General features: G+C 44.3%; 1 protein-coding gene across 2 annotated transcripts in view; it reads left to right on the forward strand.

Annotated features, from left to right (window-relative positions):
- The window catches only part of LOC121574086 (sarcoplasmic/endoplasmic reticulum calcium ATPase 1-like), a 77,527-nt gene extending 51,706 nt beyond the window's left edge, over positions 1-25,821 (forward strand). Inside the window, exons 11-24 of one of the 2 annotated variants that reach the window (XM_045222674.1) lie at positions 2,603-2,691; positions 5,027-5,129; positions 6,703-6,834; positions 10,757-10,876; positions 11,088-11,306; positions 11,731-12,066; positions 12,350-12,570; positions 12,711-12,913; positions 14,255-14,340; positions 15,212-15,345; positions 21,464-21,581; positions 21,684-21,801; positions 21,960-21,993; positions 22,236-25,821. In XM_045222674.1, coding sequence (XP_045078609.1) covers positions 2,603-2,691; positions 5,027-5,129; positions 6,703-6,834; positions 10,757-10,876; positions 11,088-11,306; positions 11,731-12,066; positions 12,350-12,570; positions 12,711-12,913; positions 14,255-14,340; positions 15,212-15,345; positions 21,464-21,581; positions 21,684-21,801; positions 21,960-21,964 — 1,884 coding nt within the window. In that variant the 3' untranslated portion in view covers positions 21,965-21,993; positions 22,236-25,821. The remainder of the gene's footprint in view (positions 1-2,602; positions 2,692-5,026; positions 5,130-6,702; positions 6,835-10,756; positions 10,877-11,087; positions 11,307-11,730; positions 12,067-12,349; positions 12,571-12,710; positions 12,914-14,254; positions 14,341-15,211; positions 15,346-21,463; positions 21,582-21,683; positions 21,802-21,959; positions 21,994-22,235) is intronic. The other variant, XM_045222673.1, reaches the window with a different exon arrangement.
- The last annotated feature ends 1,568 nt before the right edge of the window (positions 25,822-27,389 follow it).

Below are 27,389 nucleotides of genomic sequence, written 5' to 3' on the forward strand. Positions count from 1 at the left end.
TTGACCGCCCTAGGCAATCCCCTCCCTTCTCTCCATGGTTACTATGGTTGTGTCGGGTCCAGATGGCAAGTCGGTGATTACAGAGATAGAATATTGATGTAAGGAAAGTAAAAGGCTGTGTGTCTGTGTTTGTAACCTCCTCAGTGTTCCCATCCAGTGTGAATAGCACAACAACAGACCCCTGTGACAAGCCAATCATAAAGTAACTACATCAGATCCATTCCACCTGTTATCACCGCTGCAGCCAGAACAACAGAGAGAGAGAGGAGAGGACCAGATCGCATGCACGCATGTAACACACACACACACACACACACACACACACACACACAGGAGAGAAGGGCCAGATCCAAGGCTACAGTAGAACCCCCACCCTCACCAATGGGCTGCCAGCCTAAAAGACCTGCCAGGATGGCCAAACCCTAATTGTTCTGGGCTGGCTTCTCCACGTAGGAAATCAATACATTAACACAGAGCACAGACAAAGCAAAACTCTGGGCCAACACAGGAGTCTGATCACAGGGAAGTACGGACAGACAGACATCAAAACAAACTCTCTCACTCTTGTTCTCGCTCGCTCTCTTTCCACCCCCCCAAGTCTTAGCCTTCCGCTAACGGTGTGGTTAGCGGTCTATGCTACAGTGAGGGGAAAAAAGTATTTGATCCCCTGCTGATTTTGTACGTTTGCCCACTGACAAAGACATGATCAGTCTATAATTTTAATGGTAGGTTTATTTGAACAGTGAGAGACAGAATAACAACAACAAAATCCAGAAAACGCATGTCAAAATGTTATAAATTGATTTGCATTTTAATGAGGGGAAATAAGTATTTGACCCCTCAGCAAAACATGACTTAGTACTTGGTGGCAAAACCCTTGTTGGCAATCACAGAGGTCAGACGTTTCTTGTAGTTGGCCACCAGGTTTGCACACACTCTCAGGAGGGATTTTGTTCCCACTCCTCTTTGCAGATCTTCTCCAAGTCATTAAGGTTTCGAGGCTGACGTTTGGCAACTCGAACCTTTCAGCTCCCTCCACAGATTTTCTATGGGATTAAGGTCTGGAGACTGGCTAGGCCACTCCAGGACCTTCATGTGCTTCTTCCTGAGACACTCCTTTGTTGCCTTGGCCGTGTGTTTTGGGTCATTGTCATGCTGAAATACCCATCCACGACCCATTTTCAATGCCCTGGCTGAGGGAAGGAGGTTCTCACCCAAGATTTGACGGTACATGGCCCCGTTCATCGTCCCTTTGATGCGGTGAAGTTGTCCTGTCCCCTTAGCAGAAAAAACACCCCCAAAGCATAATGTTTCCACCTCCATGTTTGACGGTGGGGATGGCGTTCTTGGGGTCATAGGCAGCATTCCTCCTCCTCCAAACACGGCGAGTTGAGTTGATGCCAAAGAGCTCGATTTTTAGTCTCATCTGACCACAACACTTTCACCCAGTTCTCCTCTGAATCATTCACATGTTCATTGGCCTTAGCTGTATATGTGCTTTCTTGAGCAGGGGGGACCTTGCGGGCGCTGCAGGATTTCAGTCCTTCACGGCGTAGTGTGTTACCAATTGTTTTCTTGGTGACTATGGTCCCAGCTGCCTTGAGATCATTGACAAGATCCTCCCGTGTAGTTCTGGGCTGATTCCTCACCATTCTCATGATCATTGCAACTCCATGAGGTGAGATCTTGCATGGAGCCCCAGGCCGAGGAAGATTGACAGTTCTTTTGTGTTTCTTCCTTTTGCGAATAATCGCACCAACTGTTGTCACCTTCTCACCAAGCTGCTTGGCGATGGTCTTGTTGCCCATTCCAGCCTTGTGTAGGTCTACAATCTTTTCCCTGACATCCTTGGAGAGCTCTTTGGTCTTGGCCATGGTGGAGAGTTTGGAATCTGATTGATTGCTTCTATGGACAGGTGTCTTTTTATACAGGTAACAAGCTGAGATTAGGAGCACTCCCTTTAAGAGTGTGCTCCTAATCTCAGCTCGTCACCTGTATAAAAGACACCTGGGAGCCAGAAATCTTTCTGATTGAGAGGGGGTCAAATACTTATTTCCCTCATTACAATGCAAATCAATTTATAACATTTTTGACATGTGTTTATTTCTGGATTTTTTTGTTGTTATTCTGTCTCTCACTGTTCAAATACACCTACCATTAAAATTATAGACTGATCATTTCTTTGTCAGTGGGCAAATGTACAAAATCAGCAGGGGATCAAATACTTTTTTCCCTCGCTGTATGTATGCCAGGATTACAGACTGGTAACTTAGGGTATAGCCTGGCCCCAAGGTCAGTAAACACAGGAACCAATGGCTGCTGGGAAAATAGAGAAGGAAAGAAAGGACAGAAAAAACTGCTGTGTGACATCATGTGGCTGCATGAAGTGGGAAAGCCCTTAGTTTGGTGGGGCTACAATTGAATGGGAGCGTGCGTGAATGTGTTTCCCTCTGCGTCAGTGGCCGGGGCGGGGGCGTCCTTCACCTCTCCCGTGGGCCTGTACAGAACTCTGGGAAACCCTGCCACAGAGTTTCTGTATACTCTTTACTGATAGCCTACACTAACCTGCTTTAACTATCCCAACTCTTTCTTCTCTCTCCAGATGTTTGTGGTGGACAAGGTGGAGGATTCCAGCTGTGCTGTCCATGAGTTCTCTATAACTGGCTCAACCTACGCCCCTGAAGGGCAAGTGTGAGTGTTCCCTCCTACCTTTCTTTGTATTAGAGTACAGAGTGCAAGTTACTCTAAGTGTGATTTCAGGTGAAAACTCGTAGTGACTGTGGAATCACAGTGGGAAACACGCACACGCACGCATGCATACACAAACTAACTAACAAACACACACACACACACACACTATGAGGTATATCTTCTACACCTCCCAGTAAATGATGTGCTGTGTGTGTTGAGTGTGGTCTAGAGTCTGAACACGCTGAGCCCCAGAGGAAATTAAGGCTGGCCATTGTTACCCCTCCCTGGCCTCGGACAGACAGACAAACACCTATTTTTACAGGCGGCAGTGGAAAAGCCTTGGTCCCACAATCACCACTTTCATCTGGCCGGCTGGCTGTTAAAAGCCCCCTAACCTCCTTTTTTTCCCATTTGATGTGAAGTGTTTCTTTTGAAGTCTCTTTCCTTCCCCATATCAACTCCCATTCCCACCCCCAGCCCCCATAGGTTTACTCTGTTCTTTAGGAAGAATGCAAATGATGTTTTCCTGAAATATGTGAACTTCTTCCATGATAGAACAGAGAGGAAAGGACACCGAAACTTCTAAAATAGTCTCACTGTGGAGAATTCCTAGAGGAATAAATGACAAATAGGTCTGACTAGAGCGAGCGACGGGGAGAGCAAAACACGGAGAGAGATGGAGAGGGCTGTAGCTGGGCCAAAGTCATAGTGACCCAGTTCCAGACCAACAGTCTTTCCTTCCTGTATAATGTCAGTATAACCTGATTGATGACCTCCTCTCACTCTCTGGAGTATCCACTCTAGTCTAATACCCCAAATGACTACCTGCATAGGCCTCTACCCAGAACCAGATCTTCTACAGTATTCATCCCTTCTGGTCACTGCTTTCTCATTAGAAAATGAAATACAAAAAGTCATACGTTATTGAGAGCACATTCTCTTTTACAATAACGACCTCAATAACAACCTCTGTCATGATTTTGAAATACTGAGGTATTTATTGGTAACCCTTTCCACTCACAGGCCCTGTCATCACATATACTGGTTGAAAATGGCAGTTTTGTCATTGATAAGCACCTAAATTGGAACGCAGTGGCTGTACAGTAGCGTGCTGTACATGTCAGAGCTCAGGCTTTCCACTTCGCAGCTCACCCAACAAGATGCCACCATCCCTCCCGTTAATTGGGTAGTCTGAGTGAGAGGAGTTTGTGTTCTGAAAGATGAGACTTTGAGTTATAATAAATACAGCTTTGATGTCAGACAAGCAAACCACATACCCGTGAGTCCAAATGTGCACTTCACATTTCTATATTTGAAAACTCATGTAATTTACAGTATCAACGTTTATGATCGCCATGTTTGATCCACAGTTGCAAAGATAATATGCGTTATAGCCAGGGTTGTCCTGAACATAATGAGCTTATGTTTATTGTATTGTGAAGGAAATTAGCCGCGGAACACGCACTTGCATGCACTCATGACACCATTCACCAAAATTACAATTGTTTGTCTGAACAATTGTCTTACCATCCCCTTCAGTCAGTTCACTCGATACATGATGATGCTCGACACTCACAATATTTTCCCTACTGAAGTTGATTAAAACCTCATGATTATATCCAATATAATGGAACATGACGGGACTGTGTTTTAGAAAGGTGTATAAGGTCCTAATCGCTGTTCTGGTTGGTTTGTGGGTGTGAAACCTGTTCTCTACTCTGAGATGTTATGAAATCTCAGGCTGGCATGCCATGCAATGGGTTGTTGTGTGGGCTGTTGCTTTACTAGCAACTGTTGCTGCCTCTACTGGGCTGTGTGCCATGTGGTCATGCAACCAACCAACCAACCACTGCTGCTCCCAACGCACGCACAAACACGCACACATGCACACACACACTCACATACACACATGTCATTTCAGATTGTTCTGAAATTGTTTCTGTAGTTAGAAGCAGGCATTCCTAAAACATTATTTTGTTGAAATTTTATTTTTATTTATAGGATTCCAACAACCAGTATACAGGATCAGTTCTCTAGGTTTGACAAGTAGTATGAAGCTGGTATCTAACAAATGTGTTTTTTTTTTTTTGGGGGGTTACTATCCTTGTAGGGACCAGAAGTCCCCCAGAAGGATAGTTTAAAAAAAGAACTTGGTTAAGTGGGGACAAGTAGGAAAATGGCTATTTTAGGGTTAGGTTTACTATTAGGGTTTAGGTTTAGAGTTAGGGGTTAAGGTTAATGGTTAGGGGTTAGGGAAAATAGGATTTTGAATGGAAATCAATTGTTTGGTCCCCACAAGGGATAGAAATTAAAAAGTGTGCGTTCTCTCTCCCAGGTTGAAAGGGGACAAGGTGGTGCAGTGTGGAGACTATGATGGACTACTGGAGCTGGCCACTGTGTGTTCCATGTGCAATGACTCCTCACTGGACTACAATGAGGTCAGTGCTGACACACACACCAACACTCTATGTTCTTGTGAGTCAATAACACACACACACACACACACACACACACACACTGAGCCGTAGACATGGCTGCACATCTGTTGCTGCCTTCTCCTAGGTTTGACTGATGTCATCACTAATGTTGTGTTGGACTAACCTGCGTGATACACAAATGTTTTGTGCCAATGAGACAGGCTTGCAAATGTCTTCATAGACTTAGCTATGTATACAAACGAGGTATTACATTATGCCGAATGCATGAATGATAACAAGCCTCCTACAGTAGCTGATTGAATTTTACTCTGATGTGTTTTCTCACCTCTGTCATCACCACGGTGTCATGGTAACCGTGCTGTGTGTGAATGAAGCCAAGGACACGGCAGTTTCATTACAAGATATGCAAACACTGAGAATGTTTTGTTGTTGTTGATTTGTTTCCCAAAAAGACTCATTTGTAGAACTGAATTAGCAGGCCATTTTGTAAAGGTGTGGCTTTCCCTACTAGAGATAATGGAGGTAGGGAGGAGGGGAGGAGGGTTGATAAAGGTAGAGCAGCTGTGTGGAGAGGGAGAGTGGTGTGAGATTAGTGGACCCTGATGGCGGTGGAGGACCGTGGGGATTTATTGACCATGTTGTGTTCAGTGGGGTAGACAGGCACAGTGTGGGCAAGGCTGCGTCCTATTAAAACACGGTGGACTCCACCTATTCACATCATAAAAATATACTGTATAATAATAAAAGCTATTTAGCAGATGCTTTTATCCAAAGCGACTTAGTCATGTGTGCGTACATTTTACGTATGGGTGGTCAAACCCACTATCCTGGCATTGCAAGCGCCATGCTCTACGAACTGTGCTACAAAGGACATTTACCTGGCAGGTCAGGTCAGCCAGCTATGAAACCACACCACTCACTCACTATGACTCAAGTCATCTAATGAGAACTAGAGGAGGTTGATGTGAATGATTGAGAGAATGCACTCACTAATTGACACGCATACACACACACACACACACACACACACACACACACACACACACACACACATTGGTTAGTCAGACTTTTATGCATCAGTGCGTACTATACCATCCTCCTCCTCTCTCTTGATCTTCCTCTCTCCTCTCATCTACTCTTTCTCTCTCTCTCCGTCCGTCCATACTCCTAATGACAGAGGCCGTGGCCGAAATCTGTCTTGCTTAGATGTCTTACATACATACTCTGTACTAATTGTACCACATACAGTTTAGTTTATGCAGTAAGCAACAAATATCAACATACTAGGCTCATCCATACTGAGAATGTGTCATTTAATGCGCAACTGCGTTGATTCCAGCCATTCGTTCGTTTTGCTGTGGCGCTTCGCCTCATGTGATATATCAGCTGTTGTCAAACACACGTGGGTCATGAAAGGTGATTCTCTTCCTTAAGGGTGTGCAGCGAATTCTAGTTAGTGTGCGGTATTTTTGCACACCCGAAATGCCTACTATTGAGAACGCAAATGAGGGTATTCGGACACGGACAGAGTGCCTCAGTGCTTTTGACTAACCAATCCTCTCCCCTCTCCTAGACCAAAGGAGTGTATGAGAAGGTGGGCGAGGCGACAGAGACGGCCCTCACTACTCTGGTGGAGAAGATGAACGTGTTCAAGACCGACATGTCAGGCCTCAGCAAGGTGGAGCGAGCCGGAGCCTGCAACGCAGTAAGCAGCTAGGGAAAACCACTGGGGGTAGGGGGGAGGGGTTGTGGATGTAATGTATACAGCACTTCTATCCATGCATGTCGTGTGTGTGTTAGGCATACTATATACTGCTTGCATATTCATATACAGTGCATTATTTAATTATGTATCTAACATATGGTCATGTACACAGTGATTAAACGGCTGAACTTGGACACAAGTTCAAACAAAGTATGGTAATGGGAGCTGGTACCTATTGGCTTTTAATGCATGGGACAATTATCTCCACTAAGATCACCTCAGCCTCTAGTTTAGCACTTGAAAATGGGTTTCTCGCATAAAATTGATTATTTAATGAAACCAGTGATTGCTCCATCGGTAGTCCAAATTGCATTGGTAACTGGCTGGCCTGCACTAAGAGTGTTCGTAATCCCTGAGAGAGAATATGTGAGAGAGAATATGTGAGAGAGAATATGTGAGAGAGAATATGTGAGAGAGAATATGTGAGAATTCAGATTCTCAGGTAGCACTTTATAATAACTCCACATAAAAAAAGCATTTATAATGGATAAGTAAATAGTTTATTCATCATTTATTCATAATCACTCCCACATTTGTAAATGTCGTAACCTAGTTATTCACACATTTATAAATCACTTTTAAATTATTGAATAAGGATTCAAAAAATGTTTAATATAGGTTATTTTAAACCATTTACTAATCATTAGTTAAGTCTTTTTGTGTGACATCTGAATTGTGGGCTATTTACACGTTAGTTATACTTTAGAAATGTTTTGTGTGAACAGTGTAATTTCTGACAAAAAGATGGACATTCCATTGGTAGACATTCCAGCAGTACCTGATGCTCCTTAAGGTCTCAAAATGGCCCCTAGAACATATCAATGGTTAAACAATAAACACACAATACAGAGGATGTTTATGAAAAACAAGAAAATACATAAGCGTTTCATGGCAGTGAATTTCCTACAAAAACCATAGTGTGGATTGCAGTCACTCCTTAGAGCAGTCTAATTAAGCAATAGGGCACGAGGGGGTGTGGTGTATGGCCAATATACAACGGCTAAGGGCTGTTCTTACGCACAACACAACGCGGAGTGCCTGGACACAGCACTTAGCCGTGGTATATTGGCTATATACCACAAACCCCTGAGGTGCCTTATTGCTATTATAAACTGGTTACAAACATAATTAGAACAGTAAAAATAGATGTTTTGTCATGCCCGTGGTATAGGGTCTGATATACCATGACTTTCAGCCAATCAGCATTCAGGACTCAAACCACCCAGTTTATAATCTCGGTTAACCCATAACTAAAATGGTACGTGATTAAATTCAGCTGCGTGATTAAGACCAGCTTGCAAATTTCTTCATAGACTTAGCTATGTATACAAACTAGGTATTACATTATGCCGAATGCATGAATGATAACAAAGATGCACACACACACACAGACCCTCCCCCTTACGCTAATTTCACCACATGCGCAAAGCAGTCAAAGTTTAAGCACCGCCATCGTCGAATCCTGGTACCTCCAAATAATCTGTGACAAAAAACCCAAACATCGGAACTACTGCTGCTTGTTATCCTATGCATTCCATACCGTCCTGACAGATTCTTCGGTTTACGCACAGAATCTGTCTGAGGCTTTTTTTAGACTTAAGGAGCATCAGGTACTTCTGTAATGACTACCAATGGCATGTCCATCTTTTTGTGAGAAATTACACCGGTCACTCAAAACATTTATAAAGTATAAATAGCCCACACTTAAGATGAGGCGACGCAAAAAGTCTTAACTAATGATTAGTAAATGATTTATAAGGACCTACATTAAACATTTTATGATTAATAAATGATGAATCAACTTTTAACCATTCCATTATAAATGCTTTATTATGTGGAGTTATTATAAAGTGCATCTAACTGCTCTGTGGTGAATGCCCAATGATGGGCTCTCAGAGCTTCATCTGTGTGAATGATGCCTTTCCTCCTCTGACTCTGAACAAGTGGTGTGTCTTCTCTTCTCTCAGTCTTTGTGAATGACCAGTGACACTGTGACAGGAAGGCGTGAGAGCGAGAGAGTCTAACTCCCTGTGCTCTTGTCAATGACCAGCAGTTCCACGTTTTTCCACTGAACCCCAGATAAAGTTCCATTCAAATTCCCAACGGTCCCACGACAAGGAAAAACCCTGTCACTGACACAAGTCGTCCTCGGAGGCTAGAGATAATAATATTTAGACAAGCCAGGGAGTTTATGAAGAGGTTAGCTAAACTTTCCAGCCCTCTGTTAGGGCTTTCAACAGAAAAGAAATAGGATGTTGTTTCCTACTAATGCACTAGTTGACGGTGAAGTGTGTAAGACGATGTTTAGCTTCCTCCTCTGCCGTCACTAGACCGACTCGACACAAGTTCCTCGTCTTTTGTTTTACGATGGGAGGAAGAGAGGGATTTTGGCTTAATATGGGCTCAGTGTCTCAGTGGCTTTATGATGGGAAGAGGGGTCTTTTGGCTCAGTTGCTCTCTGTCTGTGAGGACATCTGTGAAGTGTCTATGGAGGCCCCTGGCATCATGTCTTCACGTCAGAAATGTCTGAGCTGAGAGGGAGGGAGGGAGGGAGGGAGGGATTTGGGATGATGGTTAATAGTGGTTATATCTGACTGACTACCAGCCTGAGAACACTGAGCTTCATGCGGACTGGAACGAGGGTGACACCTAGTGGTACTTCATAACTAGACACTAGGAAATAGAGAGCAAGGAAAATGGCTCCATCAGTATCCACAAATGACAATGCAAACCTAACCAACCATTTCTGATTATTTACAGCTTGATCAGTATGATGCATTGATTCATATTAGTTGGACATTTAGCAGATTTTTAAGGATGTGAAAGCAGGGCCGTATACCTTCTATGTTAACCTTGCACTTCACTACAAGCTTAAGCCTTAAGGCCAAGTTGAGTTGTACCCACTAAGGGATCTCAGGGTCCCTTGTAAAATCAAAGTGTACCTCTGTACCACCTGTTTGGCACTAGAACTTACATAGACAGAGGGTCCTGTCCAGCCCAGATTGATCCTGGCTCTTCATATACAAAAAACTATATATATTCAGACTTGCCCAGTTGTGTCTGGTGCCTTTGGCTGACTGTCTGAGCCCAAACAGGATGTTAGAGTACCATCCATCTGGTGTCATCAACACAACCAGACCTCCCAGTCAGTCACCCATCTGGGCCTGGAGTGCTAATCTAGGATCTGTCTTATTAATTATGATCTAAAAGGCTAAACTGATCATAGATCAGCGGGTCTACTCTGAAAGGCTTTGTGGATACGGGTCCTAGTCTGATAGAGCCCCTTCCATCACAAACACAACACAGCCTCCCAGTCTCAGTCCAGAGTAGATAGGATGCTGGAGTGTCTCATCCATCAGGTGTCAGCATCACAGCCAAAGAGAAGCCTCCCAGTCTCAGTCCCCCACCTGGCCCATTAGAGCCCGCTCCATCAAAACAACAACAACACAGCCAAGGCAGAGTCAAGCCTCCCAGTCCCCCACCTGGTACTGACAGGATGACAGCTGCCCACTAACATGCCTGTCTGGAATAAACACCCTGTCTCCTCTCTCTCTCTCTCTCTCTCTCTCTCTCTCTCTCTCTCTCTTTCTCTTTTTCTCTTTCTCTTTCTCTCTTTCTTTCTTTCTTTCTTTCTTTCTTTCTTTCTTTCTTTCTTTCTCTCTCTCTCTCTCTCTCTCTCTCTCTCTCTCTCTCTCTCTCTCTCTCTCTCTCTCTCTCTCTCTCTCTCTCTCTCTCTCTCTCTCTCTCTCTCTCTCTCTCTCTCTCTCTCTCTCTCTCTCTCTCTCTCTCTCTCTCTCCCTCTCTCTCTCTCTCTCTCTCTCTCTCTCTCTCTCTCTCTTACTCTCACACTCACACACACCAGGTGATCAGGCAGCTGATGAAGAAAGAGTTTACTCTGGAGTTCTCTCGTGACCGCAAGTCCATGTCCGTGTACTGTACCCCCACTAGCAAACCAGGTTCTGGGAGCAAGATGTTTATCAAGGTACACACAAACACACACCCCTCAGGCAACAGATCTCTTACATGCTTTAATAATACATTTTCAGAATCAATGCATTTTCTCTGTAAGCCAGAGTGATGGGAGCTTGGATGTCCAAGTTGTTTTGTTGTCATTTTTTACCTTGTGTGTCCTTTTGACCCCTGTACCTCCCTCTCCCTACAAACACACACACTCCACCCCTCCACTCCAACAGGGTGCCCCAGAGAGTGTGATGGAGCGTTGCCAGTACCTGCGTGTTGGCACAGGGAAGGTGGCGCTGACCCTGCCCCTGAGAGAGAAGCTGACCTCCCTGATCAGGGACTGGGGCACGGGCAGGGACACACTGAGATGCCTAGGCATGGCCACACGGGATTCACCACCAAAACAGGAAGACATGGATCTGGAGAACGCCACTAAGTTCGCTGAGTACGAGGTACAAGAGAGAGATGGAAAAGCTTAGTGTTTGTTGGTTTCTGTGTGCGAACCATCTTGCTATGTCAGAGACGGGGCATGGATAGAACTGGGCAGAGAGAGTTTTGTTTTGTTTTTATAGACATGTTCTATGTAAGGAGAGATCATCCACCTTAAATACAATAATAATGATCATCATCATTTGTATGTGGTGAGCTCCACTTACTCTGACACCCGTTATCCTTTATCTTGAGTTGCATCCAGGTTGTATTCTGATGCCTGACTGGGTGCTGCTCATTCATCGATCTGGTGCTCACATTCTACTGTCTTCACTTTTCGACATTCCCTCATCCTCCTCCTCTACCTGCCTCCTCCTACCCCTCTTCTCCTCCTCTTCCTCCTCCTCTCTTCCTCTCTTCTCCGCATCCCCTCCTCGCTCTGTCCAGACGGGCCTAACGTTCGTTGGCTGCGTGGGCATGCTGGACCCGCCCAGGAAGGAGGTGATTGGCGCCATCCAGCTCTGCGCCGAGGCGGGCATCCGTGTCATCATGATCACCGGGGACAACAAGGGCACGGCTGTGGCCATCTGCCGACGCATCGGTATCTTCGGCGAGGATGAGGATGTGATGGGCAAGGCCTACACAGGCCGGGAGTTTGACGACCTGCCCATAGAGTCCCAGAGAGACGCTGTGAAGCGGGCACGGTGCTTTGCCCGTGTGGAGCCAGCCCACAAGTCCAAGATCGTGGGCTACCTGCAGTCGTTTGACGAGATCACTGCCATGGTGAGTAGAGGGTTAATGCACAGCTCCACCCCTTTGTCTCATTCAACTGCCTGGGAGCTCAGTGCCTCATTTCAGTATAATTGTGACTAGATCTAGATTGATGTTGACCTTATTTAATTGGTGTGCAAATAAATCAATGAATACATAGATCAAATGTTAGATCTAATTTATTGTATAACTCATTATGGGCCAATCTATTCTGACTTGCCTTGACAATGAAAGAGTTCTGCATGTCTGTATAACACCCTATTCAATAATTAAATACTCTTGCTTTCCTCCACAGACTGGTGATGGGGTGAACGACGCACCAGCCTTGAAGAAGGCAGAAATTGGCATTGCCATGGGCTCGGGCACGGCTGTGGCAAAGTCAGCCTCTGAGATGGTTCTGTCTGATGATAACTTCTCTACCATTGTGGCGGCTGTAGAGGAGGGCAGAGCCATCTACAACAACATGAAACAGTTCATACGATACCTCATCTCCTCAAACGTCGGCGAGGTCGTCTGGTAAGAAGAGATGCATGCATGCACTGCAAACAAACACACACACACATTTTCCCATGTCAAGTCTCCTAACCAGAGTTTTCAAGAACTGTCGTTGTTTTCTTTATGTATTTCTGATGTGTGTTTACTCTTTCTGTCTGAAGCATCTTCCTGACGGCCATCTTGGGTCTGCCTGAGGCTCTGATCCCGGTACAGTTGCTGTGGGTCAACCTGGTGACAGATGGTCTCCCTGCGACTGCCCTGGGTTTCAACCCCCCAGACCTGGACATCATGGACAAGCCCCCCCGCAACCCCAAGGAGCCCCTCATCTCTGGATGGCTGTTCTTCAGATATCTGGCCATCGGAGGTGAGACACTGTCTGGTCCACTGGACACTGGTTAAAATACAACAAGAGTTGCTCATTCAGACTCATCTTTGTATCTGTAATGTAATCTCGCGAGCCATAATCAAAGTTTCATGCTAGCTATTTTTTTATATTTTAATGTTTAAAAAATATATATATTTTACCTTTATTTAACTAGGCAAGTGAGTTAAGAACACATTTATTTACAATGATTGTCACGATCGTTAGACGGAGGAGACCAAGGCGCAGCGTTATTTGCAAACATACTTAATCTTTATTATCTTTAGTGATAATACGAACAACAAACGATACGTGCAGTCCTACGGTTAACACAACCAACACGGAACAAACCAAACGGAAACAAGATCCCACAAACACTAAGGGAAAACAGACTGTTTAAATATGGTTCCCAATCAGAGACAACCAGCAACAGCTGACACTCGTTGCCTCTGATTGGGAACCAAACTGGCCAACATAGAAATATAACACATAGAACTACAACACAGAACTAGAACACATAGAATCTACACACCCTGGCTCAACATATAGAGTCCCCAGAGCCAGGGTGTGACAATGATGGCCTACCAAAAGGCAAAAGGCCTCCTGCGGGGACGGGGGCTGGGATTTAAAAAAATTATATATTTAAATATAGGACCAAACACACATCACAACAAGAAAGACACCACAACACTACATAAAGAGATACCTAAGACAACAACACAGCAAGGTAGCAACACAACATGGCAGCAGCACAACATGGTAGCAGCACAAAACATGGTACAAACATTATTGGGCACAGACAACAGCACAAAGGGCAAGAAGGTAGAGACAACAATACATCACGTGAAGCAGCTACAAGTGTCAGTAAGAATGTCCATGATTGAGTCTTTGAATGAAGAAATGGAGATAAAACTGTCCAGTTTGAGTGTTTGCAGCTCGTTCCAGTCGCTAGCTGCAGTGAACTGAAAAGAGGAGCGACCCAGGGATGTGTGTGTTTTGGGGATCTTTAGCAGAATGTGACTGTATGTGGAGGATGAGGGCTGCAGGAGGTGTATCAGATAGGTGGGAGTGAGGCCTAAGAAGGTTTTGTAAATAAGCAACAACCAGTGGGTCTTGCGACGGGTATACAGATATGGCCAGTTTACAGAGGAGTATAGAGTGCAGTGATGTGTCCTATAAGGAGCATTTGTGGCAAATCTGATGGCCGAATGGTAAAGTACATCTAGTTAGAGACTATCCTTAATGTGACTTTCATCCCTAACATTGGGGGTTAAAACGTGATCGACCTGGCTCTCACTGTTGCTTGGTCTATGACTGTCTTTCTGTCTGTGTGTGTTCCTGCAGGGTATGTTGGTCTGGGCACGGTGGGTGCTGCCACCTGGTGGTACCTGTTTGATGATGAAGGCCCTAATGTGACCTTCTACCAGCTGGTGAGTGGAGACAAACACCATTACATTAGGGTCTGCTTGAACATGTCCTGCTAGTTAAAAACAAATTTTGCAAAACATTTTGCTACACTGTGTCCTAATGAATAGGACCTAGGTCAACCCTTTTTCTCTGCTGCCTCTAGAAATAGATATTATTCTCAGGAAAACAGTAACTTTTCAATCACCTCATGTTTATTTGTGTTTTCAATAGCATCCATCCCCAGGGGATGGTGCTTTATCACTTAGCACAGTTATGGTCTATATTTGGCTGTTCTTACAGTTACACCCGGTTACCCCATCAGCTATTTGCCATGACGACGATGTCTGGGATCATACAAAGAGACAGAAATAGAATTCAGAGAAAGTAGAGAGTTCATTGGCGGAGAATAAGACACGCGGTCTGAGGGAAAGAAATATAAATGTTAGAGAAAGAGGTGGAACAGAGGAGGGAGGGAAGAGTGAACTGAGTCCAAGGGTCCCCTGAAGGAAAAATATCAGAGAAGGAAAGGGGGAACAGAGGAAGAGCTGAGTCGAGGGTTTCCTGCAGCTGCTGCGGTGTCAGATCTAAGCAGGTCGCAAGGTTAGGTCACTTCCTGTGGACACGCACGCACACACAGTGCTTCGAGTGTTCTGGTCGTTGACTTGCATGAAGTCAGTCTTTTTCATCTCAGGATGTGTAAGAAACTTTGGAATAATACTCCAATGTGCAATGAATGTATCTAGTCTTTCTCTTGTCTATGTGTTGTGAAGCCTACCTCACCTCTCTCCTCTCCCTCTCCGCAGAGACACTTAAATGAGTGCATGCAGGTCAACCCCATGTTGTCTATATGCTGTGAAGCCTGTTTACCTCACTGCTGTCCTCTCCTCTTCTCAGAGACACTTTATGCAGTGCTCGGAGGACAACCCCATGTTCCAGGGCATCGACTGTGAGGTGTTTGAGTCGCGCTACCCCACCACCATGGCCCTCTCTGTGCTGGTCACCATAGAGATGTTCAACTCCCTCAACAGGTCAGTCAGCAGCATCTTGTACTTAGAGGGCAACATATCTATATGATTATACATACACATCTGTTGGTCCATATCTGTTGGTCCTCTGTAGCACAGTTGATAGAGCATGGCACTTGCAACGCCAGGATAGGTGGTTCGATTCCCAGGACCACCCGTACATAAAATGTATGCACACATGACTGTAAGTCGCTTTCGATAAAAGCATCTGCTAAATGGCATATATATATTATCTACTGTATATTATAATACGCTAAGCATTCTAAGCTGCAGGAGGGTCTACTCCTACAATTTTGGGCAGATTTTCTTCATTTCAGGCTCAAAAGAAGTGCATCCGTCCTCTTACATATATTCCGCTGTGTTTTGTGTTTTCCCAGTTTTTGTGTTTGGAATGACATGGTTACTATTGCATCATGTCAATTCCATTATGAAGTAATTTCGCTCCCAAGGTAAAGCCTATCAAAGCGTAAGTCCAGCCGCTCAGTGGGTATAGCAATAATCATGCCCAGACGCAGACGATCCACTTCTCTAGACCTATTACCCATAATGCTCATTGCCTGGACATTCCAAATTACCATGGCAATTATGCATCACAATGGTAATATTAATTTTGGAACATGCAGCAATCCACGGTACAGTAGGCTATCAACTGCACTGCTGCTTTTATACAGTGCTTAAATTCTTCAACAGCATCTCATGATGATCCACTGCCCTGTTTTTCCCAAATCTTAAACTAACCCTCAAATCCTTTTGAAATAATGCTGTCATATAAAGCAAGGTGTATATGAGTCAAATAAGCACTAGGCATAAAACATAGGCAATAAACATGAGCTGGTATACACACTGGAGAGGTGGAAATTACACTTCCACGCTTGGATGTGGTCGCATCTATGCGAGTTACAAATTCTAGCAGGTCACTTCACTCAAAACATTCTATTTTTGGGGCAGATAAAACCATGATTTGGTCAAACTGTGGCATCCTGATCCTGCATGAAAGTGTTTTCCCTGCCCCTGTTTCTCCCTGTGTTTTCCCTGCCCCTGTTTCTCCCTGTGTTTGCCTTGCCCCTGTTTCTCCCTGTGTTTGCCTTACCCCTGTTTCTCCCTGTGTTTGCCTTACCCCTGTTTCTCCCTGTGTTTGCCTTACCCCTGTTTCTCCCTGTGTTTGCCTTACCCCTGTTTCTCCCTGTGTTTGCCTTACCCCTGTTTCTCCCTGTGTTTGCCTTACCCCTGTTTCTCTCTTTGCGCTCTGAGTAGCCTAGATGGAGAGAAGGGGAGGAAGAGAGAAATGCACAACATTTCAAAATGCAGTGGCACAAAACAAACAGTAGGCTAGTGTTGTGGTTTTGGTTTCGAGTTTTCCCTTCCACAGTGATTAGCCCCAAGTGAATTAGCCTATTTGTACACAAAACGATGTAAGCAAATTAATCTCTATTGAACAAAATACATCTGTATTTCTGGAGCCCTATATATATATATACACACACACACACAGTGGGGAGAACAAGTATTTGATACACTGCCGATTTTGCAAGTTTTCCTACTTACAAAACATGTAGACGTCTGTAATTTTTATCATAGGTACACTTCAACTGTGAGGGACGGAATCTAAAACAAAAATCCAGAAAATCACATTGTATGATTTTTAAGTCATTAATTTGCATTGTATTGCATGACATAAGTATTTGATACATCAGAAAAGCAGAACTTAATATTTGGTACAGAAACCTTTGTTTGCAATTACAGAGATCATACGTTTCCTGTAGGTCTTGACCAGGTTTGCACACACTGCAGCAGGGATTTTGGCCCACTCCTCCATACAGACCTTTTCCAGATCCTTCAGGTTTCGGGGCTGTCGCTGGGCAATACGGACTTTCAGCTCCCTCCAAAGATTTTCTATTGGGTTCAGGTCTGGAGACTGGCTAGGCCACTCCAGGACCTTGAGATGCTTCTTACGGAGCCACTCCTTAGTTGCCCTGGCTGTGTGTTTTGGGTGTCATGCTGGAAGAACCCGGCCACGACACATCCTCAATGCTCTTACTGAGGGAAGGAGGTTGTTGGCCAAGATCTCGCGATACATGGCCCCATCCATCCTCCCCTCAATACAGTACAGTCGTCCTGTCCCCTTTGAAGAAAAGCATCCCCAAAGAATGATGTTTCCACCTCCATGCTTCACGGTTGGGATGGTGTTCTTGGGGTTGTACTCATCCTTCTTCTTCCTCCAAACACGGCGAGTGGAGTTTAGACCAAAAAGCTCTATTTTTGTCTCATCAGACCACATGCCCTTCTCCCATTCCTCCTCTGGATAATCCAGATGGTCATTGGCAAACTTCAGACGGGCCTGGACATGCGCTGGCTTGAGCAGGGGGACCTTGCGTGCGCTGTAGGATTTTAATCCATGACGGCATAGTGTGTTACTAATGGTTTTCTTCGAGACTGTGGTCCCAGCTCTCTTCAGGTCATTGACCAGGTCCTGCCGTGTAGTTCTGGGCTGATCCCTCACCTTCATCATGATCATTGATGCCCCACGAGGTGAGATCTTGCATGATTGACAGTCATCTTGAACTCCTTCCATTTTCTAATAATTGCGCCAACAGTTGTTGCCTTCTCACCAAGCTGCTTGCCTATTGTCCTGTAGTCCATCCCAGCCTTGTGTAGGTCTACAATTCTATCCCTGATGTCCTTAAACAGCTCTCTGGTCTTGGCCATTGTGGAGAGGTTGGAGTCTGTTTGATTGAGTGTATGGACAGGTGTCTTTTATACAGGTAACGAGTTCAAACAGGTGCAGTTAATACAGGTAATGAGTGGAGAACAGGAGGGCTTCTTAAAGAAAAACTAACAGGTCTGTGAGAGCCGGAATTCTTACTGGTTGGTAGGTGATCAAATACTTATGTCATGCAATAAAATGCAAATTCATTACTTAAAAATCATACAATGTGATTTTCTGGATTTTTGTTTTTTACAGACCTCTACATGCTTTGTAAGTAGGAAAACCTGCAAAATCGGCAGTGTATCAAATACTTGTTCTCCCCACTGTGTGTGTATATATATATATATATATATATATATATATATATATATATATATATATATATATATAATTACTACCGTTCAAAAGTTTGTGGGCACTTAGAAATGTCCTTGTTTTCGAAAGAAAATCATTTTTTTTGTCCATTAAAATAACATCAAATTGATCAGAAATACAGTGTAGACATTAATGTTGTAAATGGCTATTGTAACTGGAAACGGCTGACTTTTAATGGAATATCTACATAGGCGTACAGAGGCCCATTATCAGCAACCATCAGTCCTGTGTTCCAATGGCATGTTGTGTTTGCTAATCCAAGTTTATTAATCATTAGAAAAACCTTTTGCAATTATGTTAGCACAGCTGAAAACTGTTGTGCTGATTAAAGAAGCAATACAACTGGCCTTCTTCAGACTAGTTGAGTATCTGGACCATCAGCAATTGTGGGTTCGATTACAGGTTCAAAATGGCCAGAAACAAATAACTTTCTTCTGAAACTCATCAGTCTATTCTTGTTCTGAGAAATGAAGGCTATTCCATGCGAGAAATTGCCAAGAAACTGACGATCTCGTACAACGCTGTGTACTACTCCCTTCACAGAACAGCGCAAACTGGCTCTAACCAGAATATAAAGAGGAGTGGGAGGCCCCGATGCACAACTGAGCAAGAGAACAAATACATTAGTGTCTAGTTTGAGAAACAGGCGCCTCACAGGTCCTCAACTGGCAGCTTCATTAAATAGTACCCGCAAAACACCAGTCTCAACATCAACAGTGAAGAGGCGACTCCGGGATGCTGACCTTCTAGGCACAGTTGCAAAGAAAAAGCCATATCTCAGACTCCCCATCTTAATCTTCTCTTTTTATTGGCCAGTCTGAGATATGGCTTTTTCTTTGCAACTAGGCATACACACACACACACACACACACACTATATCGAACCCACAATTGCTGATGCTCCAGATACTCAACTAGTCTCAAGAAGGCCAGTTTTATTGCTTCTTTAATCAGCACAACAGTTTTCAGCTGTGCTAACATAATAGCAAAAGGGTTTTCTAATGATCAATTAGCCTTTTTTAAATGATAAACTTGGATTAGCAAACACAACGTGCCATTGGAACACAGGACTGATGGTTGCTGATAATGGGCCTCTGTACGCCTATGTAGATATTCCATTAAAAATCAGCTGTTTCCAGCTATAATAGCCATTTACATCATTAACAATGTCTACACTGTATTTCTGATCAATTTGATGTTATTTTAATGAACCAAAAAATTGCTTTTCTTTCGAAAACAAGGCAATTTCTAAGTGACCACAAACTTTGTGCGGTCAAAAGTTTTAGAACACCTACTCATTCAAGGGTTTTCTTGATTTTCTTACTATTTTCTACATTGTAGAATAATAGTGAAGACATCAAAACTATTAAATAACACATATGGAATAATATTAACCAAAAAAAATTTAAACAAATGAAAATATATTTGATATTCTTCAAATAGCCACACTTTGCCCTGACAGCTTTGCTCACTCTTGGCATTCTCTCAACCAGCTTCACCAGGAATGCTTTTCCAACAGTCTTGAAGGAGTTCCCACATATGCTGAGCACTTGTTGGCTGCTTTTCCTTCACTCTGCTGTCCGACTCATCCCAAACCATCTCAATTTGGTTGAGGTCGGTGGATTGTGGAGGCCAGGTCATCTGATGCAGCACTCCATCACTCTACTTCTTGGTAAAATAGCCCTTACACAGCCTGGAGGTGTGTTGGGTCATTGTCCTGTTGAAAAACAAATGATAGTCCCGCTAAGCACAAACCAGATGGGATGGCCTATCGCTGCAGAATGCTGTGGTAGCCATGCTGGTTAAGTGTGCCTTGAATTCTAAATAAATCACAGACAGTGTCATCAGCAAAGCACCCCCACACCATAACACCTCCTCCTCCATGCTTTACGGTGGGAACTACACATGCGGAGATCATCCGTTCACCCACACCGCATCTCACAAAGACACGGCGGTTGGAACCAAACATTTCCAATTTGGACTCCAGACCAAAGGACACATTTCCACTGGTGTAATGTCCATTGCTCGGGTGTCTTGGCCCAAGCATGTCTCTTCTTCTTATTGGTGTCCTTTAGTAGTGATATCTTTGCAGCAATTCGACCATGAAGGCCTGATTTCACACAGTCTCCTCTGAACAGTTGATGTTGAGATGTGTCTGTTACTTGAACTCTGTGAAGCATTTATTTGGGCTGCAATTTCTGAGGCTGGTAACTCTAATGAACTTATCCTCTGCAGCAGAGGTAACTCTGGGTCTTCCATTCCTGTGGTGGTCCTCATGAGAGCCAGTTTCATCATAGCGCTTGATGGTTTTTGTGACTGCACTTGAAGAAACTTTCAAAGTTCTTGAAATTTTCCGTATTGACTGACCTTCATGTCTTAAAGTAATGATGGCCTGTAGTTTCTCTTTTGCTTATTTGAGCTGTTCTTGCCATAATATGGACCTGGTCTTTTACCAAATAGGGCTATCTTCTGTATACACATTAAGAAGGAAAGAAATTCCACAAATGAACTTTTAAGAAGGCACACCTGTTAATTGAAATGCATTCCAGGTGACTACCTCATGTATGTTTATGTATTATGGAAGAGTCATGTGAACAGTACAGAATAACTATTTATTTATAAGGCAGTCAGTCCATTCATGTTTTGGCCTTCTAGTATGTCACCCTGATTCTGAGAGTATTAGTTTTAGAGTTGTATTAGAGTATAGACTACTGTAAACCAGGACCTGTACCCACAAAACTTCTCAGAATAGGAGTGCTGATCTAGGATCAGGTCCCAATCTTTCACCTTTTAGATCATAATGAATAAGGTAATATGGACAGGTGGGGACCTGATCCTAGATCAGCACACCTACACTGAGACGCTTTGTGGATACGGGCCCTGACCTTATACATCTGCAATGTAATAATTGTCCTGTAGAACATGTTTTGCTGCCCTTGCTAACCCGTTCTGGGTCCAGTAGTTGTCTTGGCTATGAATACAGTAATTACAGTGTTGGTGTGTTTTGTTCTAATTTTGCCTCTCCTCCTCCTGCCCCTAGTCTGTCTGAGAACCAGTCCCTGATCAGGATGCCTCCCTGGGTGAACTTCTGGCTGCTGGGAGCCATAGTCCTCTCCCTGTCCCTCCACTTCCTCATCCTCTACGTCGAGCCCCTGCCTGTGAGTACAGCATACACATAGGTTCTGTCCGTCAGCAATAGTATGCTTTCTAGTGTATCCCTCTATCTGACCTGGTCCACCCCTCTTTTCTCTGCCGTCCAGCTGATCTTCCAGGTGACCCCTCTATCCTGGTGCCAGTGGATCGTGGTCCTGAAGATCTCCATCCCTGTCATCCTATTGGATGAGGCCCTCAAGTACATCTCCCGCAATCACTTAGACGGTACGACTCACAGTTTCTAAAAGTAGCTTCCTGTGCAAAAACAGGAAATATACCAGACTTTGGTGAGACAATAGGGTTAGGGATAGCATTTCTTCTAGAACCCCCCAAAAGTGACAGTTTTCCTATTTTTCCTCTCTTTTTCTGCATTCCTTATTCAGCCTAAACGTTCTCTCCTCTCGCCTTCTGTAAAAGGTACTTCATTTGATTGTTTTTCTGATTGTTTCTGCCTTTTCTCCCATCTGTTCTCTGCTTCCTCCTTGCACCTCTCTGAACCTGCATATTTAGCTAAAACTCGCTGGGTTTTGACTTTTCAGTTTACCCCTCTCATGAATTAGTTTTTATGCCTCATGGTTAAGCCGTATGCATGGACACATCCATGTAGACATTAATGTGAAATGTGGTAATATTACTGATGTTGTTTTTCTCCCCAATAGACAACGAGGACAAGAAGTACAGGAAGAGGCAGCTGAAATATTAAGACACCCCCCCCCCACACACACACACACACACACACGCCTTCCCCTTTAAAGAAATGCCCATCTCCTCCGTTCCCTCATTCCCCCCAGTCCTGCATGCCCAACCTCCATTAAAAACGAGCAGGGCATGCATGAAACCGAGAGTACATCTGTGCAAGTGTGTGCACATGTGTTTGTATGCGAGCGTGCGATGGTATGCATGTGCGTGTGTGAGAGTGAATGAGCGAGTTAGTGTGTGTGTGTATGAACCAACGAACGAATGCATGCCCATGTTCACGTAGGACCAGGAAAGCGTGACACACTGCAAAACACATCCAGGACTCCTATTGCTTTTTAAAACTTTCAGCTTATTGCTTTTGACTCTGTACAGTAACATGCAATAAGTGGACCGTGGGGGGAGAGAGGGAGAGGGTTAGGAGGAGAGGGGTCAATCAGCTGGGGGATTGTTGTGTGTCTGTGGGGATAGAGAGGGAGCTGGTACAGCAGAGAGAGAGAGGGGCATACCCTGGAAGAGGCTACAGAGAGTCTTGATGGTACCAACAACAGATAAAGAGCCTGGCATGCTAACTGGAGGAGAAGATACTACCAACGGGCAGCTAGAGGAACCACCCTGCTCGGCCTGAAGTGTCTGCCAAGTACCCATGTGTCCATCCCACCTTTTAGTAACCCCTCTGTCTGCCAAGGCTTCTGCCATCCAGATCCACACTGTTGGGGAAGTTGTCCGGGCCACTCTGTCAGGCTAATGGTAGTGACCATCACATCACAACTACATGCTCCTCCGGCTCCAGTGTACCACAACGTTCCTCTCTCCTTCCCTTTCTCTCCTCTCTCTGTTTGCTGTATATTGAGCTGATTTCTGCTCTTTGGCTCTCCTCTCTCCCATCGACCATTCTCTTCTCACTCTTTCATTCTCTGTTTAGGAAGCAGGTAGGCAGCGTTGGGCCTGAGTTCTGACTCATCCAGGCTTGGGCGGTGCAGTGTAGTGTGCGGAGGCGTGTGCCTATCTGTCCTGAATGTGTGAATAGCTTTCTGCTGCTTGGCCGCTTTCTTTAGCTCTTAATGGGGAGCCGGAGACAGCCCAGAGACATGGCAACCAAGATTAAACGTGAAATGATGACTACACCCACTCTGCCCAGACTATTCTGATAAACCCGTCCAGCCTCACAACCAACCTTCAGTGTTGACACTGGCGCTTTTCAATAATTGCGCGTCCCTCCCCTCCTCCCATATCCATTCCAGAAGAACTCTGTTCCTAAATCACAACTGTAGTTGCGGAGTACTACTACTACACTAGATACACAAAATATACTTTGGAAAGGATGCTTAGGAGGGTGAGGAGGAGAATTAGCAAGCGAGAGGCAGCTAAATTGGCCAGACTTCATCAGTTCGAGACCTTTGTCTCTCCCACACATAAGAACATGCACACATATCAATCAAATCAAGACTTTAATGCTCCCAACATGCTGTATGTCCACTTGGACCTAGTAGGGTCAAATAATGAATGTATTTTTGTTCCAGCCTATTTCCCATACCTTCCCACTCTACTCCCAGGCCAGACCCACGAACCCTTGTTAACCATGTGAACCCTCTCTAGCCCTTTAATTCTGTACAGTAAGATCATTTCATGCCTTGTTACTTAGTTTTGATCTTATTGAATAATAATAATAATAATAATACACCATCACTATCCATAGTGCATGTCCAGTAAGACAAGCTTACTCCAAGCTCTTCTGCCTTGTCTTTGTGCTGCTCTGTGGGCTCGCCACGCTAGTGCCAGTGCTTTTTGCATCACAGGTTAACTATTGGGTATTGTTTTTAAAACATGTAATAATAATGTATTTGACTGAATGAATGAACCCAGGAGGTTTTGGATTGTTGCTTTAGCTCTTGTTTTGGGGGTTTGCTGTGGAGCCATTGTGCTCTGTGTGCTGGAGGGAAGCAGAAACATTAGGGCCCATTCACAAATCGACCCCTAGGCACTTGTGGGGATCTGAGGGATTGGATTGGTATAAACAATGTGATGAAATGTCCACCTAGCCTATCAGAGGGCAAGGTGGAGCTATTACCATATTGCTTACACCTGTCAAATCCAGTCAGATCTCCACAAGTGCATAGGGTGTAGGGTATAGGGGTCGATTTTGGGATTGGGCCTAGTAGTGTTGTGTGCTTGTTGAGCCTTCTGTCACTTTCTAAGTCAACTTGGGTGAGAGCACCAAGCAGTATGACCACACCGGATCAGACCGGTTTGATTTCATCAACGAACTGCATATAGTTGTCACATGCAAACAGTTGTGACTGGCACTTAAGTTAAACGTTAGACAACCAGCTATCTCTCACCACTGACCTAACACACCTTGATATAAAGGAAAGATATTAGTCTTTCTATTACTCTTTATAAAATATCTACCAGGGTACTCTTGTTAGCTAACCAGCACAACTTTTGGATCTGAGATTACTACCAGGCCAATACAGTAGCTCTCTACCTGTCCTATAGCCTAACAGTGGCAGAAGGCTTCAGGACCCCCTGTGTGCTTCCTAGCTGGTCCTCAGCCTCAGATCATGATGGCGACCTATAGCATGCTGGCACTCAGGCTGTCCAGCAGGGATGTGGGTTTGTACAGTACCTTGTTATTTACTACTGAATCCTTGAATTCTGTAAAGGAAAATAAGAAAAACGATTGCATGGATACCTTGTTACTGTAATTAATAACCTATACAGTATATTAGATTAGATATTTTGATAACTTACATGGCATCAATGAAACCTACTTACTTACCAACAGCAAGAGAACCAACCATTACATTTTTTCTTTGAGCACATCTTGGCATCTAAGGATCTACATTTTTTTTGTAGACTAGAAAAAGGTTGTTTATTCATCGTTACTGTTTGTTTTTACGGTTGCTGGGGTTTTGTGTCTTACTTTAGGGAAAGAAATTACGATGTGTAAAATAAACAAGAATCATGGTTATGATGAGAAAAATGATGAAGGTAATATGGTTAGAGAATTCTAAATGAATTGTGTCTGGTTTAGGCGATGAACAGTGATGAATCCTGGGTAATGAAGGTTTATGTGTGTACATTGAAAGGCTTGGTGTGACTGCAGGCTCCAGAGACCCCATGTTAGCCATTTGTGTCAAACCGTTATGAAGGTGGTCCTCTTATAACCATGGTACGCTTGGATAGCCTGATCCCAGATCTGTTTGTGCCGTCTTGCCAAGTTGCCAATTGACAACGGCCATAGGAGTTGGCAAACCGCAGAAACAGATCTGGGACTATCAGGCTAACGTTTGGCATCGTGTGCTGTAATAACATAAGCATCCATGGATGCATTATCAGTGAGGTAGTCACCAATCTAGAGTTGGCTCTGCTCCCGTTGGACCATTCTCCCTGTCGACCAATAGTAAACATTCACCGGTTGCTGGAGCCTGAATCTCACCACTCAGAAATAAAGGATTCTCTGTATTGCCTTGTTAATATTAATTGTGGACACAATTTTATATTTGACAAAGACATGGAAATAAATATTATTTATCTTGTTATTTATTCAGAGGTTTGTTTCCTTAATTTTTTTTGTAATATGTTGGATCAGATGGGTTGGGTTTCCTTGTTAAATTTGATAGAGGGACAAACAAGATCTGTACACTATCAGTAGAGCATGGTGCTTGCAATGCCAAGCGTTGTAGGGTCGATTACCACTGTGGCCATCCTTAACATAAATGTATGCACACGTGACTAAGTCGCTTTGGATAAAAGCATCTGCTTAATAGTATATCATTATTATTTATTAATACAATATCTTGGAGGGTAGAAGTTTGGACTATATGTTTGTATGTGCCTAAATTGAATCTTACCAGCAGAGGGCGATATTGTATAATTTTCCAGTCTGAAGACACAATGACTCACATTATCACTTTACCTTAGATGGCCAGGCCAAAACATCAGTAGGTGACACAAAACAAAATAACCATATAATGGGTAGTGATGAGAACACTGTCAGATCATAGCAGGTGGTTATAATGCTGATTGGGAGAACTGAGAATGAGTGAAAATCTAAATTGCATACTCCTTGCGCCCTCTCCTCCTCAAAAGCCATTGGGTGAGAAAGCCAGAGGTCCCTCCCCTCTGACCTTCTCCAATGGGTTATATGGAGGATAAAGTTGATGAGTCACTACCTGAGCCTTTCCTGAGGACCAGATTAGATTGTAGCAACACACCTAGCCTACAGTGAGCACGACTGAAGTGTGTGGAATTAAGCCTGAGTATTACTCAGGGACACACATGCATTCAAAAACATGCCATATAATGGGAACTTCAATTTGCATACCGCCCCAATAGATCCACAGATGATGCCATTGCACTGCACACTGCCCTATCCCATCTGGAAAAGAGGAATACCTATGTAAGAATGCTGTTCATTGACTATAGCTCAGCCTTCAACACCATAGTACCCTCCAAGCTCATCATTAAGCTTGGGGCCCTGGGTCCACTACGCTGATCCTCAACACAGGGGCCCCACAAGGATGTGTGCTCAGCCCCCTCCTGTACTCCCTGTTCACCCATGACTGCGTGAACAAGCACGCCTCCAACTCAATCATCAACTTTGCAGATGACACAACAGTAGTAGGCCTGATTACCAACAATGACGAGACAGCCTACAGGGAGGAGGTGAGTGCCCTGGCTGAGTAGTGCCAGCATAATAACCTCTCCCTCAACGTCAACAAAACGAAGGAGCTGATCGTGGACTTCAGGAGACAACAGAGCGAGCATGCCCCTATTCACATCAATGGGACCGCAGTGGAGAAGGTGAAAAGCTTCAAGTTCCTCGGCGTACACATCACTGACTATCTGAAATGGTCCACCCAAACAGACAGTGTTGTGAAGAAGGCGCAACAGTGCCTCTTCAACCTCAGGAGACTGAAGAAATTTGGCTTGGCCCCTAAGACCCTCACAAACTTTTACAGATGTGCAATTGAGAGCATCCTGTCGGGCTGTATCACCGCCTGGTACGGCAACTGCACTGCCCGCAAACACAGGTCTCTCCAGAGGGTGGTGCGGTCTGCCCAACGCATCACCGGGGGCACACTGCCTGCCCTCCAGGACACCTACAGAAC

This window comes from Coregonus clupeaformis, chromosome 9, assembly GCF_020615455.1.
Source record: "Coregonus clupeaformis isolate EN_2021a chromosome 9, ASM2061545v1, whole genome shotgun sequence".
Taxonomy (NCBI): Eukaryota; Metazoa; Chordata; class Actinopteri; order Salmoniformes; family Salmonidae; genus Coregonus; species Coregonus clupeaformis.